At 37.7% G+C, this 18269-nt stretch overlaps 1 protein-coding gene across 4 annotated transcripts in view; it reads left to right on the top strand.

The window, feature by feature from the left end:
- The window catches only part of PLD1 (phospholipase D1), a 143618-nt gene extending 128511 nt beyond the window's left edge, over window positions 1–15107 (top strand). For all 4 annotated transcript variants that reach the window (XM_025046054.1, XM_025046055.1, XM_006910836.3 and 1 more), the window contains 3 exons: window positions 3455–3608; window positions 10173–10290; window positions 11605–15107. In XM_025046054.1, coding sequence (XP_024901822.1) covers window positions 3455–3608; window positions 10173–10290; window positions 11605–11829 — 497 coding nt within the window. In that variant the 3' untranslated portion in view covers window positions 11830–15107. The remainder of the gene's footprint in view (window positions 1–3454; window positions 3609–10172; window positions 10291–11604) is intronic.
- The last annotated feature ends 3162 nt before the right edge of the window (window positions 15108–18269 follow it).

Below are 18269 nucleotides of genomic sequence, written 5' to 3'. Positions count from 1 at the left end.
TTTTCATTAAAAGACACTATAAAGAGAATAAAAAGATAAACCACAAACTGAAATAAAAACATTTACAACCCATTTAATCTTCAAAACATATAAAGAACTCTTACAAATTAATAAAAGACAATATCCTAGGAAAAGTGGGCAAAGGCACTAAGAACATCACCAAAGAGGACTTGCTTGAGGCTCATACACATATGAAAGATGTTCATCCTCATCAATATAACAATGAGACAAAGAACAGTTTTTAAAAATACCAATTGGCAATAATTAAAAAGTTGAACAATCCAAGTATTGGCAAGGCTGTGGAGCACCAAGGCCTGCACTACTGCATAGAGAGCCCAGGTAAACGCCCACATGTGTACGCCAAGAAACATATACAACTGTGTAAAGAGTAGTTATGCATCACAACAAAACTCTGAAAACAACCCAAACATCCATCAGCAGTAGGATGAATAAGTAAACCTGGTGTGCTCCTTCAAGGAAAATAATATATTACAATTATGTACAGATAAATCCCAAAGATATAATAGTGAACAAAGGAAGCAAATCCCAAAAGATTATGTATGATTCCATTTATATAAATTAAAAACAAGTCAAAAGTAAGTTATTTGTTTAGGAAAACATGCAGCGCATGATGAACTCAAAATTCTTTGTGGTCTCCCTCTTGAGCAGGGAAGGACATGCATGGAAGATGCCTGAGGGCTTCTGGGATGTGGTAATGTTCTGTTTTCAGCCTGCGTGTTAAATTCAGTGATGTTTATTATCCCCTAATACACACACACACACATTTCCGAGGATTGATCCTGCCAGGTCCACACACACACACACACACACACACATTTCCATATGCTCTTTTGTATTTTGCTATTTTTCAGTGTTTTAACAGTTCTCTATTATTAGCAGATTTAGAAAAGATCATTTTCTAAAAATTAACTGGCTTTAAATTATTAAGTTCCTAATAAAAATAAGAGATTGCAGTGACCATAAAAAGTAATATATGAATACAAAGCATATTTGTTGTAAACAATTCAAACTCTAAGGGCACTCTTCCCTCTTAATAGTTCAGTGTATATCTTTCTAGAACCCTTACTCTCTCTTCTTCCTCATATGTTATATAGAAATAGGATAATACTATATCTGCTGTTCTGAATTTGGTTTTCAGAATCTGAGAACGTGTAACAACAAGAATGGAGGTAGCATTTACATCCATCAATGTCTCATTTTTAATATCTCATTAAATTAATCTAAAATTTTCTCAGCCCTTTCTTCACATTCCTATTAAATAGTGGCCAACACTCATTCAATGTGGTTGAGAGCACCCTAGATAACTCCAGATCAGCTCTTGAAATAGAAGAACCACTCCTCAAGATTCCAGCTCAGAATGCCAAGAATGTATTCCTCTCGTTGGGAGTGTGGCCCCCCTTGTAGGAAGGAGACTGGGGGACTGGTGTGAAAGTGTGTGTGTGGAGGAGGCTTCCCATCCTGGTTCCCTGACAGTGAAGAGCAGTGATGGCCACCCTGTCCAGCAGCCCACAACCCAAGAGCAGCCTCTGCCAGAGGCCTGCGGTGAAGTCCCAAAGCAGCACTGCGAGAGCTTCGTTCCTACCCTCCTACAGTTCATGCACAGGATAAGGGGTGATTTACCCAGAGAAGAGGCTTCTTTGGCACAAATGCTACTTAGCAGCATATTATCCTTTCCTACGGCAATGTTCTCTGGTACAGATATAGAGTTAACAGGTATTTGATAACAGTGCCAGTAACTAACATTTGTAGAGCAGTTTATAGATCAGTAAGTGCTTTCACACAATCTTACTTAATTCTTACAACACTACAAGGTCTGTATTATGATCTCAGTTTATACAAGGGCAAATTGAAGCTGAGAACGATGAAATGACTTTGCCCAAATTAATGCTGGGCCAACTGTCCAGCCCAAAGATATGGCTGCGAATTTTATAGCGTGATCGAAATGTAAGTGTATGTATGAAAGACTATCTGTTGCTAACAAAATAAAGTGTGTCAAAGCTTCCCACCCAAGAGCCCTCTAATAGTGGTCCCAAATTTCTGTGAGGTGCTTCATCCTTTTTCTGTCACCCAGGATCACTGTGGGCCACCATTCACATCCTTAGTTGTCATAGATTTGTGTATTAACCACATGACAATATTGTGGCAAATGGCAGTAAAGTCTCTTCAGGAGGGCTGAGCTTTTTCTCATGTACAATATCCTTCCATTTGGGCTCAGGGCAGGGATGCTATCAACTCACACTCTGTCTGTCCCCAGCAGAGAGGGTAGCCAGCACCCCTGCTCAGCCCAACCCCTCTACTCCAGTCTGCAGAAGCAGTGGAATGTGTGCCTAGGGCAAGAGGAACAATAAGAAACAAGAATAAGTCAGGCCCCTTCTTTACTTTGTGGAACTCAAGATTCAAAAAAATGAATCAGCAGTGATTAATGCAGAAAATGTAATGAATTTCTGAATACACAGTAGAGGAGCATAGAAAGCCAGATTGAACTCATGTTAAAATACTTGCCCTTCACATGTGAGAGTCTACATTCTCAGCTCCTTTGGATTTAGAAATAGAATGGAGGAAAGTTAATACAGAAGCTGTTGGCATGCCACATAACTGAGGCAAGAGAATGGAAAACCCCAAGCCGTTAATGACAGTTTGCATTTGAGAGTAGACTCTATTGATTGTAAAGGTAGTCTTGGGTTTTGACACTCCTAATTATATGACCATAAGTTAAAGTCTATGGAATCTGATTCTTAAACCTAGAAACTGACTAACTGAAATGGTAGTGTGCCGTGTGTGTGTGTGTGTGTGTGTGTGTGTGTGTGTAATGATTATATCAGTTAGAATCGTTTGAGCCACAAAATAGAGAATTCAGCTAGAAGTATGTGAAACGATAAGGAAAATGTATTATTTCTCACAACAGAAGGTAAGAAAGTTTTAATGTTGGCTAGTGACTTAAAGACCCAGTCTTTTCTTTCTGCTCTGCCAAGTTCAGCTTGTCTGTCTCCTAGTTAACCAAATGGTTAACTAGGTCTCTGGTTAACCAAATGGCTGCAGTACCCTCGGGATCCTGTTCTCATCCAACCGCTCAAGCTGAAATATCCAAAGGCTGGAAGAGACAGCGTCCTGTTCTTGTGTCTGTTTGTAAGAAGGAGAACTTTCACAGAAGCCCCTAGCAAACTTTCCTTTATGTCGCCCTGGCTAGAGTCATGCCAAGTGCCCGTTCCTAAGCCAGTCGCTGCCCCCAGAAATCTTGAAATTAACAAGCTGGCTTAGATTGATCAAGAGGCACCTCTGGGTTGGGGAGGGCTCCGCCTCCCTAAAGCACAGCAGCTCTTGATAACCTGAACAAAATTAGGGTTTTGTTAGCAGGGAAGAATTGAATGGGAGGACAGCCAACAGGATCTGCTATGACGAGAAGACTGTTCAGTTTCACTGTTTCTCCTCATAGGCTCTGCCAACATCAACGACCGAAGCATGCTGGGAAAGCGTGATAGTGAAATGGCTGTCATTGTGCAGGACACGGAGACAGTCCCTTCGGTAATGGATGGTGAAGAGTACCAAGCTGGCCGGTTTGCCCAAGGACTTCGGCTGCAGTGCTTTAGGTGGGGCCTCCAAAGCTGTGTCTCTCTCACCTAGTTCCACCGCTTGAGGTGCTGGTACCCCAGTCCAGCCTCTTGCCTGTAGCACAAATGTCATTATCTCCAGGTTCTTGGTCTAATACAGTGTCTCCCAGCATAAGGGATGTGCATGCATTACCAGAAGTATGCAAAATGACTTTATGTGGGACACAAACATTTTCTATTTTAATTGTTTTTATTATGTTTACATATAATAGAGAAAGCTAGCATTTTAAATTTATTAATGGATTTAGGACCAGGTCCGGGCAAACCATCTAGTGTCTCTTTAAGTTTTTTATAGTGAGTCCACTTTTAGAAATTGAAATAGTTCCAGTAATACAAGGATGTAATAAAAATTAAAGGAGGATGCCGGAGACTAGCAGGGTTCAATTTAAATATGGAAACTAGTTCTCAGATTTAAGATGACTCCGGACATGGAGGATTCCTGATCTCCTGGAAGAAGATGTGAGTTTTAAACAAATCTATACTCAAGCAGAGAGAACACAAGATTAAGAAGCAAAGGCTGAGTGGCCTTAAATGAGTCCTTCATTTAATTATGACTGAGAACTTTCTAGGTCTGGGCTCTAAGTGGCTCCGCACCAGCACCAGTCGGCTAGTGATCCTTCGAGGACCTAACTCTGCTCATGCTCTTCAGTGGCTTCTTATCTCATCTGGGCTCACTCTCCCCCTCACTCACAGCAGACATGTGCTGAGCTCCCACTGCCTGTTGAACACTCCGACCACTCTCCCACCTCTAGTCTATACCTGTGAGTCCACAGGTCTATGATCCTAGAACTGCATTTGCCAGGATGGTATTTCAGTGTGGCCTCTACAGCAAGTGTCCCCAGTTGAGGACGACGCTTTAAGCTATTTGGGGAAAGGCACTGCACAGATACACGTGGCAGTGCTGTTGCTTTAACCCTTCTCATGTTAAAGGTCTCATTTGGAAACTGGTTCGCTCACAAATTGCACATTATGAGCACTTCACTTCCTGCAAATGCCATGGTCGTTCCCCTCATTCCTAACTCCAAACTAAGCATCAGTTCAGAGAAGGTTCAGGCTACTCTCTCTGCTCCGGGAGCTCAGCAAATCCATCCCCCAAAATCTGATAGTCGATACCTTCTCACAGTTGTTATTGCTGTATTTATGGCCTTTGTTACTAATTGTTTCGCCAGTAAGATTTTTTAAAAAATCTTTGATATTTTAATTAGCTTCTAATGTGTTTTGTTTATTAGGGGGGAGTTTAAAATTAGTACCCTGTTAATCAACCCATTGATAGCCTACAGCAGCATATATGTAAGGAAACCAAAGTGTTTTTTTTTTTAAACTATGGGGTCTTTATAACTATGTAAATGCATAATAATTACACAGGAAGAAAATCGTGATTGCAGTATATTTTTATTGTAGGAAACTTGGCAAACACAGAAAGCGATTAAAAACTTAAATTTATCTCTAATTCCACCACCCAGTGCTAACAATTTTAACATTTGATGTATATCATTCTACTTTTTTTCTATACATATATGTATTACTATACTGTATTTCTTTTTTAAAAACATAATTAAGATCTTACAGTTCTATGAAGTTCTTTATTATTTAAATAACGTTACATACACTTTTCCATGTCATTAAGTATACTGTAACATTTGATGGCTGCATTTTTTATATCCTATGAGTATGCCATAGTTCCTGTAACTAACACCTCACTGATAGGCAGATTTTTCACTGATATAAAAACTGGGTATGTTTGTAGATAGCATCTTGTTTACCTTCTTGTTTCCTTAACAAAATCCTAATTATAGACTTTCTAGTCAAAGGAATTGTTCAGTGTCCTTTGCCCTCTAACTCCCTGTTGTATCACTAACAATGTTTTAGAGGGCTTATTCCTTCTGTCTTTTCTGAGTTCTATTATTTTACTTAGTCTTTGCCAATTTGTTGGATTTCAAGTGGAATTTCATTATTTTAACGTGAATTTTTTGGTTTCAAAAAATGTATTCATTAGCCATCCATAATTGTTCTTTTGTAAATTGTCTAGCCTATTCATGTCCTTTGTCCAGTTGAAACGTTTCATTTTCTTTTAATGATTTATAAGTGATTTAAGTATACAAGAGACTAATTCCTATGTCACATTTGTTGCAAATCTGATTTGTCAATTGCCTTTTAATCATATTTAAAGTATTTGGGGAAAACTTCAATTCTTATTAATCAAATCTATTAGTTTTTTCTCCCTCTCCCTTTATACGCTTAGAATAGCTTTCTCAGGCCAAGATCAAATATTTACTTATATTTTCTTATACTGTTTATTTGATATTACTTTTTACATTTAATATCTGCAATTTATTTTAATGTAAGGAAAACTCTATTTTTTCCCTAACCAGCAATGGACCCAGAACAGCATGACATGCAGTACTCTTTGCCTCTCTTACCTGCAGTGCCTCTTTATGATACACTGAATGGCCATGTCCTGACTTATCTCTAGTCTCTCCCTTATGTTCTGCTGAAAGTCCGTTTACCGGCGGTGTGATACCATTTTAATTGCTATAGTTGTACACTTTGATACTACTTCTTGACATACCACTTCCCCACATTAGTATTCTTTTCCCAAATAATCTTAAATATTCATTCTTCCACATGAAATTTTGAATCATTTATTCAAGTTCTCTCATTAGTTTTTTTTTATTGGCATTATAGTGGATTTTTAGATTAATATAAAAAGAATTGCCATCTTTATAATATTGAGTCATCCTGTTAAAGTACAAGGTATAGGCTTCAATTTATTCAAATTTTTTTTGTTTATTCTTCAATAAAACTTTATGGTTTTTATTATGGGGGTAGGGGTTGTTCTTAAGTAATCATTAGAGTTTTATTTTATTTTTTTATGCTGATCCTATTTGTTTCATGCTAAGTTTATTCCTAGATACTTTTATTTTCCTGGCAGTTTTCAAACTCTCTTAAAGAGGCAGTTGTTCTTGAACAATTATTTTCACTTTGCCGCAATGACAAACACAGATAATATATTTTAAAATACCACAAAAACCTTGTGTCAATTTTAGCATATTTTTATTAGGAAATAATTCCCAGAGATAAATATCATGCCTTAGAACACAGCCATTTTTTTACCTTAAAAAAATGCAACTTCAATCCATTTTCCATCTGGACAACTTTTGAATAAATATAGACACATTTTAATCTGAAATCAATTCTAAATAGAATCAACCATCAGGGTACTGCACTGAGTGTCACAACTATGTGCTGAACAGTTCATTGAGTCCTAGAAAATTATCCAAGCTTTACAGATATAACCATCACTCAACAGAAACCATTATCCACACAAATAGAGTTGGAATCATGTAAAGTGGAAAGAACAGAAACCGTTTTCTGCAGTTTTCCTACTGTCCTACTGATGCGTAAACAATTAGACATTAAATACCATTAATATGTCAACATAAAATCAAACTAGTTTTCTCTGAACCTTAGTCCTCAAAAGTTAATACCCAGAGTACTTCATATTGTTTTTACTGTGCATTTTAATGTAAGTTTCTTATAATTAAACTGACAGGGAAAATAGCTTATTATTAGATATTGTCTGTAATAGACTTATTTAAATACTTTTTCTACATATAAACTCTTAACTGATAACTTGATAGATACATTGCCTTACTTCTTATTCTAATTTAAAAGCAAAGTCACAGAAATATTTCGCTCAGTTTTTAGATAGTTAGACCTGACGCAAATCAAAGATATTATTATAATTGACATATTGTTATAATTTATACTGTCCCTCAAATTTGGTGCAGTAAAATTTAGTTTTGGAGTCTTAAAATGAGCAGCAGCAGCTGTGTGCAAACATCATCCCTTTAGACCTTTTTGAAAGTTATTCCTATACTGTCTGAAAGGGACATTATTCGATGTGGAAATAGAATTTTGAGGTTATAAAACTCTAAGATTCCTGGTGAGCCCATGGTGCCAGATTCATTTATTTCAAAGAATTTTTATATAACAGAAAAAGTGCAGACTAAAACTAAAGAATTTTTATATAACAGAAAAAGTGCAGACTAAAACTAAAATTTTATCCCTATACAACTGGCTGAGCTTTTCCAGGAGTTAGTAATATCAGAGACGGCTGGAACTACATGCATGGTCAATAGTGCATGTGTTGGAACAGCCTTTCTTGAAGTAAATTTTGCATATTCTTTAACCCAGGAATTTTCATTCTAAAATTTCTCCTAGTGAAATAATAAGAGATATTCACAACATTTTATATGTGATGAATAAATTATGTTTATTATAGCATCATTTATAACAATTGAAAACTGGAAACCACTCAAAAGGCCATAATAAAATAATTGGTTAAATAAATTTCACATAATCGAGATTTGGCAGCCATTAAAAGTGATGATGTAAAACTATATTCATTTTAATACAAAGAGGGTAACAATATAATGACCTCCACACCGTTAAATCCAATGGTCATTTCTCATCTGAATTTGATCTACTTTGTATGGTTCCAGAATACCACACCCTTTGGCTTTTCTCCAGCCTTGATGGCTCATCCTGTCCCCTACTGTTGAGGTGCAGTGGGTCCTCTTTTTTGTCTATACTCACTCGTTTTGGTAAACTCAGTTAAGTTACATGGCTTTGTGAATATATATAGATATATATGTGGACAATTCTCAATGTGTATCTCTAGACAGGCCTTCTCTCCCAAACTCCAGATTCATTTATCCAACTCCACTGCTCAGCATTGCCACTTGAATATTTAATAGATATCTCAATAGGGTCAAAATTGAATTCCTGGTCTTCCCTCACAAACCGGCTCTACCCACAGAATTGCCCATCTCAGCTAATGGCAACTATGTTCTTCTAGTTGCTCAAGCCAAAGCCCCACTGGCCATCCTTGATGCCTCACTTTTCTCACACCTATACCTACGCCAATAGAAAACTTGTTGTCTCTACCTTCCTCTGCACCGCCAAGGCACCGCCAAGCCACCACCATTCCTTACCTAGATTACCACATTAACTCCTAACTAGTCTCCCGTTTCAACCCTTGCTGTGCACAGTCTCTTCTCAGTATTTTAACATGTAAGTCAGAATCTGTCACCCCTTTGCTCCAGGGTCTGCAACATGTCCCTGTTTCACACAGTGTAAAAGCCAAAGTCCTTCTAAGTTCTATTTCTCCACTTCTATTTCCAATGTAGTATAATCCCTTTTGGAATTCTTTGAACCTATCAGGCATGTGAGAAAAGGGCTTTGGACTCAGCTTGAATTCTAGCTCTATTACCAATATGTCTTCAAACTTTAGTTTCCAATCTGCAAAATTGGAATCATGTATAATCTACCTCACAGAGTTCAGGTAAAAGTACTTTTTAACCCTAAGGCCTTCTATAAGTACAAGGTTTTCTTGTTTTATAATTTTCAAATATGACCTCTAAACTTGTCTTACTTTGTTTGAGAATTTCTTGTTATTTCTAGTACTTTGTTTATATATGATCAATTCAGACAACATCTAGTATGTGGCTTCTTTTATGCCAGGTACTCTGTGGATGTGAGTATAGACAGGTCATACTCTCTCAAAGAATTTACAAGCTAAAAGTGTGAGTTGGGCCAGTTAAAAACAAAAGTGCATAAAGTGTTGCAAGTGCTCTGATAAAAACAAAGCATATATGAATTATAGTGGGAACAAAGGAAGAATGTTCAGATCTCCAAGGAATGACAGGGAGAAATGGGAGACTGGAGAAGGGGGAGCCATAAAAAAAGTTTTATAGAGGTGAGCTTGTACTAAACCCTAAAAGGTGGGAAGTGGGGTTAGGCAAACAGACAGGAGAAGGAAAACCCTCTCTAAATACTCCCATCTCCTACTCTTAAAGCACACCTGGTGTTTATCAAAATTTTAATTAAGTTATTTAAAGGTGATTATGTATTAGTTGTTTATCTCACCCACCAAATTTAAATCTACTCAGAGAGGCTGCATGTCTTTTGTATTCATTTCTCTACCCTAGAGTTCAGCATAGTTCTTGGCCTGAAGGAAGGAAGGAAAGGGGAGGGCAAAGGAGGGAGCTGTATGACCTTGAATAAGTTACTTAACTTCTCTGTGCCTTAATTCCCTTACCTATAAAATGAAGATAATAATAGTTGCTTTTTCATAAGGTTATTGAGGATTTACTGAGATAGCTCTTGGAAAGGGCTCAGCACTTTTGCTGCTACATGTTGTGAATGCTAATCTTGTCCTCCAAGGTTCTCACCCCCCTCCCCACCCCCGCAGGCCAGATTACAGGAACACTCTTAGAACAAATTAAGGCCTTCCTCTCTGTCCAACAATTAAAATTTCCAAGCATTGTAACAGCTTAAGGTTTTGTTTGTTTTGCTTTGTTTTGCAACTTAGGTTTTTTATATACAGACACAGACACACATACACAGTTTTAATAGCTTCCTTTGATTTCCTTTTTTTAAAAAAAGCTTGCTTGCCTAAATGACTTTACCAGTAGTAACGATGCCTGTGGCAAACTGTTGTATCTCAGTTACTCAGTTTGGAGGGCACTTGTATTTCAGGGTTGTCCTTGGCTATCTTTCTGATCCAAGTGAGGACATTCAGGATCCAGTGAGTGACAAATTCTTCAAGGAGGTGTGGGTTTCAACAGCAGCTCGAAATGCTACAATATATGACAAGGTAAGTCTTGCATATACCCACCCCCCCCTTTTTTTTTCATTATATCTCATCACAAAAACACATCATTATTTCTGCATATTATTGATAGAGTATTCTTAATGAGTGTAAAAAATGATTCACCTCCGAGTTGTAATAAAATACCTCTTTGTAGACATTAGAAAACAAAGAGTCAAAAAACATCATGGATAATGGTTTAGAAGAGACTTTACAGGCATACTGATCTATAATTCCTATCACGAGCATCCTTAGCAGGTGGTTTCCCAGCCTTTGTACAAGTCTAGTGACAAAGAGAAAAGAGGCAGATGGGATCGAAAAATGAGCCAGACCTGGGTTTAACCCAACTCACCCAGTTGCTGGTGATAAAACTTTGTATATAATGACGACATTCTGAGCCCTCTGTACAAGACTTAAGAGCTGTCTAGCAGTGGAACAGGTTATTTCATGAAGTAGCCAGTTTTCCATCATAGCAAATATTTACACTGAGATCCCTTGACCGTCTATCAGATATTGGTTAAGAGTATGTTCTTCTTCATGACTTCCTAATGAAACATGACAACCATCTACATATTATTTCATACTGAGGACTCAAGGCCATGATTAAGTAGGTCATGTGCATGGAGTTTTTTAAAATGTAATTTTAAGAACGCAGTGCACAGCTTTGTTTGGATCCTAGATTGGGAGCGGGTAGATAATAACTATAAAAGATATTTGGAGGACAATAGTATAAATCTGAATATGGACTATATCTTAAATGACATGCAATTGATTCTCTGAGGTGTGAGAGTGGTATAGGCACATGTTCTTTTTCTTAAAAAACATGCTGAAATATTTAGGTGTGAAGTGTTAATGATGTCTGAAACTTATTTTCAACTAGCAAAATAAGTATGTAATTGATAAATCTAAATATACAGTTATGAACATTTTTCTAAATAAAAAGTTAGAGAAAATAAATTATACAATTTTTCTCTTAGGCTAGAACCTCCAGTGAAACTAAGGCATGATTATTATCCAGAAAATTACCCTTAATGTGGAATAACACCAGTGAATTTTTTTACCACGAGCTTGAATTTATCGTGGGGTTAATGATTTGTGTAGAACAGGTATAAGGATCTAGTTATGATTTTTTTTTGATGGAAGCCAATCTAGCAGTTTCTTTATAGCAAATAAGAGAAGCAACTCTTCAATCAGGTCGGTGCTATAGCAAAAATAACGTTTTATAAAGTAAAAATTGTTTGTGGGAATGAGTATTTTCCAAAAAGGGGATATGCTTTCTTTTAAACTTATCACTCAGTTTCCTCTTTGTGTTTTAATCAGGTGTTCCGGTGCCTTCCCAATGATGAAGTACACAATTTAATTCAGCTGAGAGACTTTATAACCAAGCCTATATTAGCAAAGGAAAATCCCATTAGAGCTGAAGAAGAACTGAAAAAGATCCGTGGGTTCTTGGTGCAATTCCCTTTTTATTTCTTGTCTGAAGAAAGTCTACTGCCTGCTGTCGGAACCAAAGAAGCCATAGTGCCCATGGAGATTTGGACTTAAGAGTTATATTCCCTTGCAGCTCAAGGACTTACACTCTAAAGAGTACACTGCACACAGTGACTTTCTGGAGACCTAACAGCCTAAGGCAGCCCAATGTACTCTTACATGCAACCCATGGACCCTATGGGTTGGCTGGGAAGGGCTTCAGTCACATTGATATAAGGACTCTGAACATCAGCAATGCTTTATCATTCCTCCTGCCTTTCCTTAAGGAAAAGACTGCATTCTTATTGGCAGCACACACTCAAGTTAAACTATTCCTCAAATGCTATGATGTACACCAAAGTGCATTTCCTTTACTAACACGAATTTACTTATAACTGTGGTCTAGGTTGCCAAAAGTTGTCTGAACCTCCTTATTCTTCCCTGACCCTCATTTATGCAACTGGACCTGCCTCATTTCACAGTCCATACAGGTGCTGTTTGAGATCTTGTTTATTGCTAGAAGAGACCATGATGCTGCTTCAAAGCTCTTCAGGGTCACATGGAAGTCCATCTAGTCATGAAGTACTAATGTTCTCCCAAGCAAGGATCTGGTCATTATTCCTTTTCAGTGACTAACACGACAGGACAGACTTTAGTGTACACAGCAGCCTGTGTTAGGGACTTTGGATAACATTGACACTGTATAATATATATCGACACCACAGAGCAACAGGAAGGAATTAAATTCAGTTGTCGAGGTAGAGATTTCACTTTGCCTCCAAAGGCACTGACAAGATGTATCCTTCTGGTAGGGCGCACCTGATCTAATTTGAAAATGTAGGTAGGATATGTGATTGCACAGCATCTGATAAAACTCAAAGACAAAGCGTGCAGCCTTCAGAAACCTCCAAGGTGTCTGATCCACCGAAAAGAAGATTCCTTAGAGTCCTATAAAATTTCCTGTCATCCATAGCTGCTGGATTGGTTGAAATTTTAGTTTTTATGTTTTAAAATCAAACCAGTGAATACAATTTGTCTTTCCAGAAAATCAGCACCTTTATAACTTCTACTAAGTTAATAAGAGCCTAACCTTATTTGACATTCAGCTCTCCAGCTATGTTAGCTTCTTAAAGAAAAATTAATCAATTGCAAAATATGTGCTATTTCACTTGCATTATTAAATATACATTAACATTCCACCAGGTCTTCTGAAGAGGTTAGGATAGTTATTAATTCACATTGTCCTAGTTTGTGAATTGTTCTGGAAACCCGTTTTTCTTTTTTGGATGTTAGAGTACTCTTTGCTACATCATAGCTCTAATTTTACTAAGTAGACCTATTCTTATAGCCTGAAGACCTAATGTGGGTCCCCTAAAGTCCTATGCTCATAAACTATGGGTTAGGTGCAATGCTTACACATCTATGGATTACCTGGACAGACTCTCACTTGAGTTGTTCAGAGGAGCAAGGATCCAATCCCTGTTTTCATGGAGCTAATAGTCCAGTGGAAAAGGTTAAATAGGAGCACAAAGTCAGTGATCTGGGTTAGTAGGAGAGAGAGTGTCACACCTAGGAGAGGATTACACAGCTAGAAAACATTTCACAAATGAGGTGGGACTATGAAACCAACAATGAAAATGAGTATGCTTTTATGAATAAATAACTTTTTTTCTTAGAGAGCTGAAGACGGTAAAATGACTTCATTCTCTAGCAATTATAAAGGAGACATTTGCTATTTATGAAGTTTGGATTGGCGTTTAAAGTTTTGAGTGTATGTGGAATGGACTTAGGATTTCTTACATTTTATTTTTAAATATTTTTTAAACTATAGAACAGTCAATAAACTGGCTCTTGATTTTGTGCAATAGTCTCCCATAAAACCATGAAAAATGAGAACTTGAAAGAGACCTTTTCCTTAAAAAAATCACCTAATTCAACCTCTCCCCATTTTATAGATGAGGAAACTGAGGCCCAGAGTAGTTGAAGGACTCACTTAAATTTACTTAACTTAGAGATAGTGAACTGGGAACTAGTAAAATTGCCACACTCCATTACTGGCCTGTTCTTTCACTTTATCATTACTCCCAAATGAGGAGCTGCAGTAAATAGATTTCAGACAGGATATTTCTAAGCTATTCTGAACCCTGCGATATTACGTATTTAGGTGTTTATCCATCTCCCCAGAGCCAGGAATAGTGTCTGGCACATAGGAAGTGCTTAATAAATGTTTGTTGAGTGAATAAACAAGGTGGAGGAGATAACTAATGAAATGAAAAACTTAGACAAGAAGTCTTACTGCTAGTTCCTGTGGCAAGTCATTTTGTTGTTTGTTTGTTTGTTTGTTTGTTGTACTACATCTTCTCAAAGGCAAGATGTTCATCTGCAAAGAGGAGAGGCTACAAGATTTACTTGGATGGATTTTATAAAAAATTCAGTGCAATAATTACCTATTTTGTAATAACAGTTTACATAGTGCAGCATTATGCAAAAATCGAATGAGATGTGGACACAAGTGTACTGTATGGCCGAATTATCCACTATTCTCTAACACCATTACTACCGAATTGCAAATAATTTATCTTTAACATTGCGATGTCTGATATAAGCTTTAAAATGCAAATGATTCAAAGCCTTGAAAAACTATTATGAATCAGTTCAACACTTCAACTTGACTGTAATCTTTTGAAACGTCTATAAATGCTGTACCTGACACTCTGCTAGTCTCTGTAATAATTTTTGTTTCCAAGAAGGAAAATTGTAGGAGTAAAAGAAAAGAAAGGTATAAAGTGGTCATGGCCTATTAAAGCTATTTGGATTGAGCGAGCTTAGTTGTTGGGGATACTCAACTCAGCAGGTCTGGTGCAGGCATTTGCTCTGTGTCAAGTGTTCTCTCAGTGACTTACCCTTCAGTGGCATGTTCTGAATTCTCAGCTGTAATGCATCACAGAGAGGGTTGGAGAGCTGGTCATTAGGTAATTGCATGGCATATTATAAAACAAAATATTGGTTTTATTACCAGCTTTGGAAGAAAATTTTGTCTATGGGTAGTCAAAACAAAGCAGTTAATCTCTTATATCATAACTTGGAAACTTGTAATATATCATATGTGTTAACAATTTTCCAGATGAAAACAGCAAGCCAAGAAGTCTTTTGTAAGACTACGGGCAGAACAGCTTTTCTTTGCTGCACGTCATGAAGAGCCTGCGCTTCTTTCCACGTCTCATTTCTTATTCCTTCAACCTTTCTCCCCAACCAGAATGCCTCTGTATTACGTAAACCATTTTAGAGGACAAGAAGATTTTCTGGAAAACATAAAATTGGGCCTTGACAATAAATCTTCAGTTTAACTTACACGTGTAAGCGACTGTCTAAATATTATTTTTTAACAGAAGTAATCATTCTTTTTAACATCCCTGATCTGATGTGGCACTTGCGCATTTTCGGATGCCTGTCACCTTGTGTAGCAGCGGGTAAAGACACTTCGTGATTTTTCATCCCTTTTTATTCTTTCTTTATATAAAGTGAGCAAAATGCTAAAGGATTTTAAGTATGCATTGGAATACATTTTTATTTCCTTGGAAGATCCTCAGAGGCCAATTACTACTGGAAGTTTGGAGGTTTAAAATGGGTTTTACTAGGCATAGACCTTGAGAAATTCTTGCATCCAGAAATTCACTGGTAAAGGAATTTGTCAGCATCTATCAAAAAAGTTGTAGGTGAAGAATCAATGGAGTGTGTGTGTGTGTGTGTGTGTGTGTGTGTGTGTGTGTGTGTGTTTGGTGGGGGCGGATACCATAATACGATTCCTAATGGCATTTAATTCACATGTGAAATATTTCTGGCTTTGACTTGAGGATTCATTAAAGGAACCAAACATTTTAAGTTATTTTAATTTTATACCATTTTTAATTTTTAACGTAAAACCAAAAAGTAATCAAACATAAGATGAATGAAAATTTGTCACATTAACTTTAAACTTTAAAGTTTTAAAGTTAGAAACTAGATGGCAATCCGACCAAAATGCGGGCTTAATTACTCTCACTTCCCAAGCAGCTACAATTGTTCTCTTTATTCTAGATAAATGACCTTAAGTGAATTTCATCCTAGTTCAGTTGGATGCTAGGAAAAATAACCTCCTAATGTGTATCCCACTTGAATTCTTCACATAAAATGGTCTGGCCCAAGAGTAGTGATATTCTCCTCAACCATTCTAAAAATTCATACCAAAGTGTTACAGTTGGAGCACAATGTCTCGCTGACACAAAAACCAAATACTTGGTAATGAACATCCATTCAGAATATTCAGATATTCTGGACAGAACTTGGGCTCCTAGCCTCACCTTTATGACAGTGTTTGGCAAACTAAGGCTGGGTTTCCTGTTTTTGTAATTAAAGTTTTACTTGAACAGAGCCATGTCCATTCATTGACATGCCTTCATGATCAAATGATCCGCAAATCCCCTCTCTAGAGGAAGGATCAGGTGAGTGAGCTTTTCTTAAAGATGATAAGAGAGCAGAGAATGTCCAGATATAGTACCTCACCCAAACAAATTTGGTGAGTTTCAATCTCTCCAGTAAATAGGTTTTCAAATCACCCTATCCCTGAGCTCAACATTCTATAATAGATTTATTCTAAAAACAGGGTCAAGTCTTTTCAGGAATGAAAATCATATTTTTTTAGTTATGGAAAGAGATGTTGCTAGTTAAAACAGGCTTCTCCCCAGCTGAGCACTCATAGGCAAGCATGGCTGATGATGTTTGTAACTGAAGTGCTATATAAAAGAGGGTGGCTAGGCATAAGGGTTTGTATTCAGAATGAGAAATGTGAGTTCAAGAAATTCAGTTTCCCTGGATTTTCCTTCTGCAAAGCACTGGAAATGATAAATATATCTATTCCCTGCTTCACAATGCTTTCTATGCTTAGTCTCTTAACTGCTTTCTTTTAATGTAAATATTCATTAATCGCTTAAAAGTGTGAAATTAGCAGTGACCATCTATTTGAAAACAAGAATCATCATTCTGCACGTGGGGGTTTCAGAGACAGTGTGCGTATGTCTGAGCTGGAGACAGAACTGTATGCCCGTGAAGCCCTACTCCACACACTGCAAAGGTTGATTTTAGAGTCATAGCATGCCCTCCCGTTCCCAACCCTATCTCACCTATGAGGTGCGAGATGCAGCTAATTTCTTTTGAAAGACCAATCTGCCATTCGGCAGCACAGAATGGGCAAAGTCCAGTGGGGATGCTGGGGTGCGTCAGTGAACTAGTCAGACCAGGCGCCCCGCCTTTGTGGTACTCATATTTTAGTAAATGGGGAGTGCAAAGTTATTTCCATTCTCAAAATAAGAAAGTGCCTAAAATAGGAGGCATTTGGAAACAGCTGTGGAAATTTTACCAAGCTGAGGAGAACAGCAAAAGCTGGAATATGGTAAATGTTAGCCCCTGAGGAACTAGGAAGCAACATTATTACTACTACTACCAATACTAGTATTGACAATAGCTAACATTAGTGGCTTTGTTGGCCAGGGCCTCTTCCCGGGAAATCTCTCCAAAGCAAACCTGGATGGTTTCTCACCCTATCAGCATGGTAGCTCACCGCCACATGCAGATGGTCACCTCTGTCCTTCCTCTCTCAAGGGAAGCTAAGCGCTTTCTCTAGGGATCATGTCCCATCTCCTCTTCAGCTTTCATCTTCAGGAATGAGTGAGACATTGACTTAATCCCCTTCAAAAGCTGTTACTTCCCCCCAGGAAAATAAAGTGATGGAAGTTGGGCATCCAAGGTGGAAAGTGGGGTAGATATATATACATATATAAGGAGTTAAACACCTTGATGTACAAAAATTGCAGGTCAGAAGTGGAGCAAAGACCTTTTTCTAGCAAGTCAAAAGCAGCCAAAAAAATAGAACATAGTAGATAATTTTTTTTCACTTCTTTGTTCATAACTTATCTTGTTCAAAGAGAATTAAGAAATTTGGTAAGAAATCCAGTGTTAAGAATTCCAGTTACCAGGGGGAGGGGTGAAGGGTGGGGGAAAGTAGATGGGGTAAAGGGGGTCAAATATGTAAGAAAAAAAATCACAAAAAACATAAAGAATTCCAGTAAGAAATCCAGGTAAGAACGCCAGTGTGAACTAGGACGGTCTTTTGCTGCTATTTGTGATTGGCAGGTTTAGACCAGCATGACTTCTTTCCTCTAATTTTCACTGAGCTTGGCTCCAAACTAGGTTGGAGCTTTAACCAGGCAAAGCTGGTAGGACTTATCAAAACTCCTTCAACCATGTAGAGGGGCCCAGAGCATCTCTTTAGGCCCTGGTTCTACCTGCTCTCTGTCTAGTCTGAATGTGCTTATTTGTCTATATTACCTCTTGCTGGTTTTGGTGTCTTTCTGTCCAGTCCCTTCACACTGATGCTTAGGACTGGTTCTTGCTTATTAACTCTGCTGGCCACTGGCCCACCCCAACCTCATACTCAATCCAGGCTTCTGGAACTCCAGCCTGGAACCTGAGCCCAAGAC

Source organism: Pteropus alecto, unplaced genomic scaffold (assembly GCF_000325575.1).
Source record: "Pteropus alecto unplaced genomic scaffold, ASM32557v1 scaffold33, whole genome shotgun sequence".
In the NCBI taxonomy this organism is placed as follows: Eukaryota; Metazoa; Chordata; class Mammalia; order Chiroptera; family Pteropodidae; genus Pteropus; species Pteropus alecto.
Note: the sequence above shows the minus strand (reverse complement) of the source record. Positions and strands in the feature narration are given on the sequence as shown.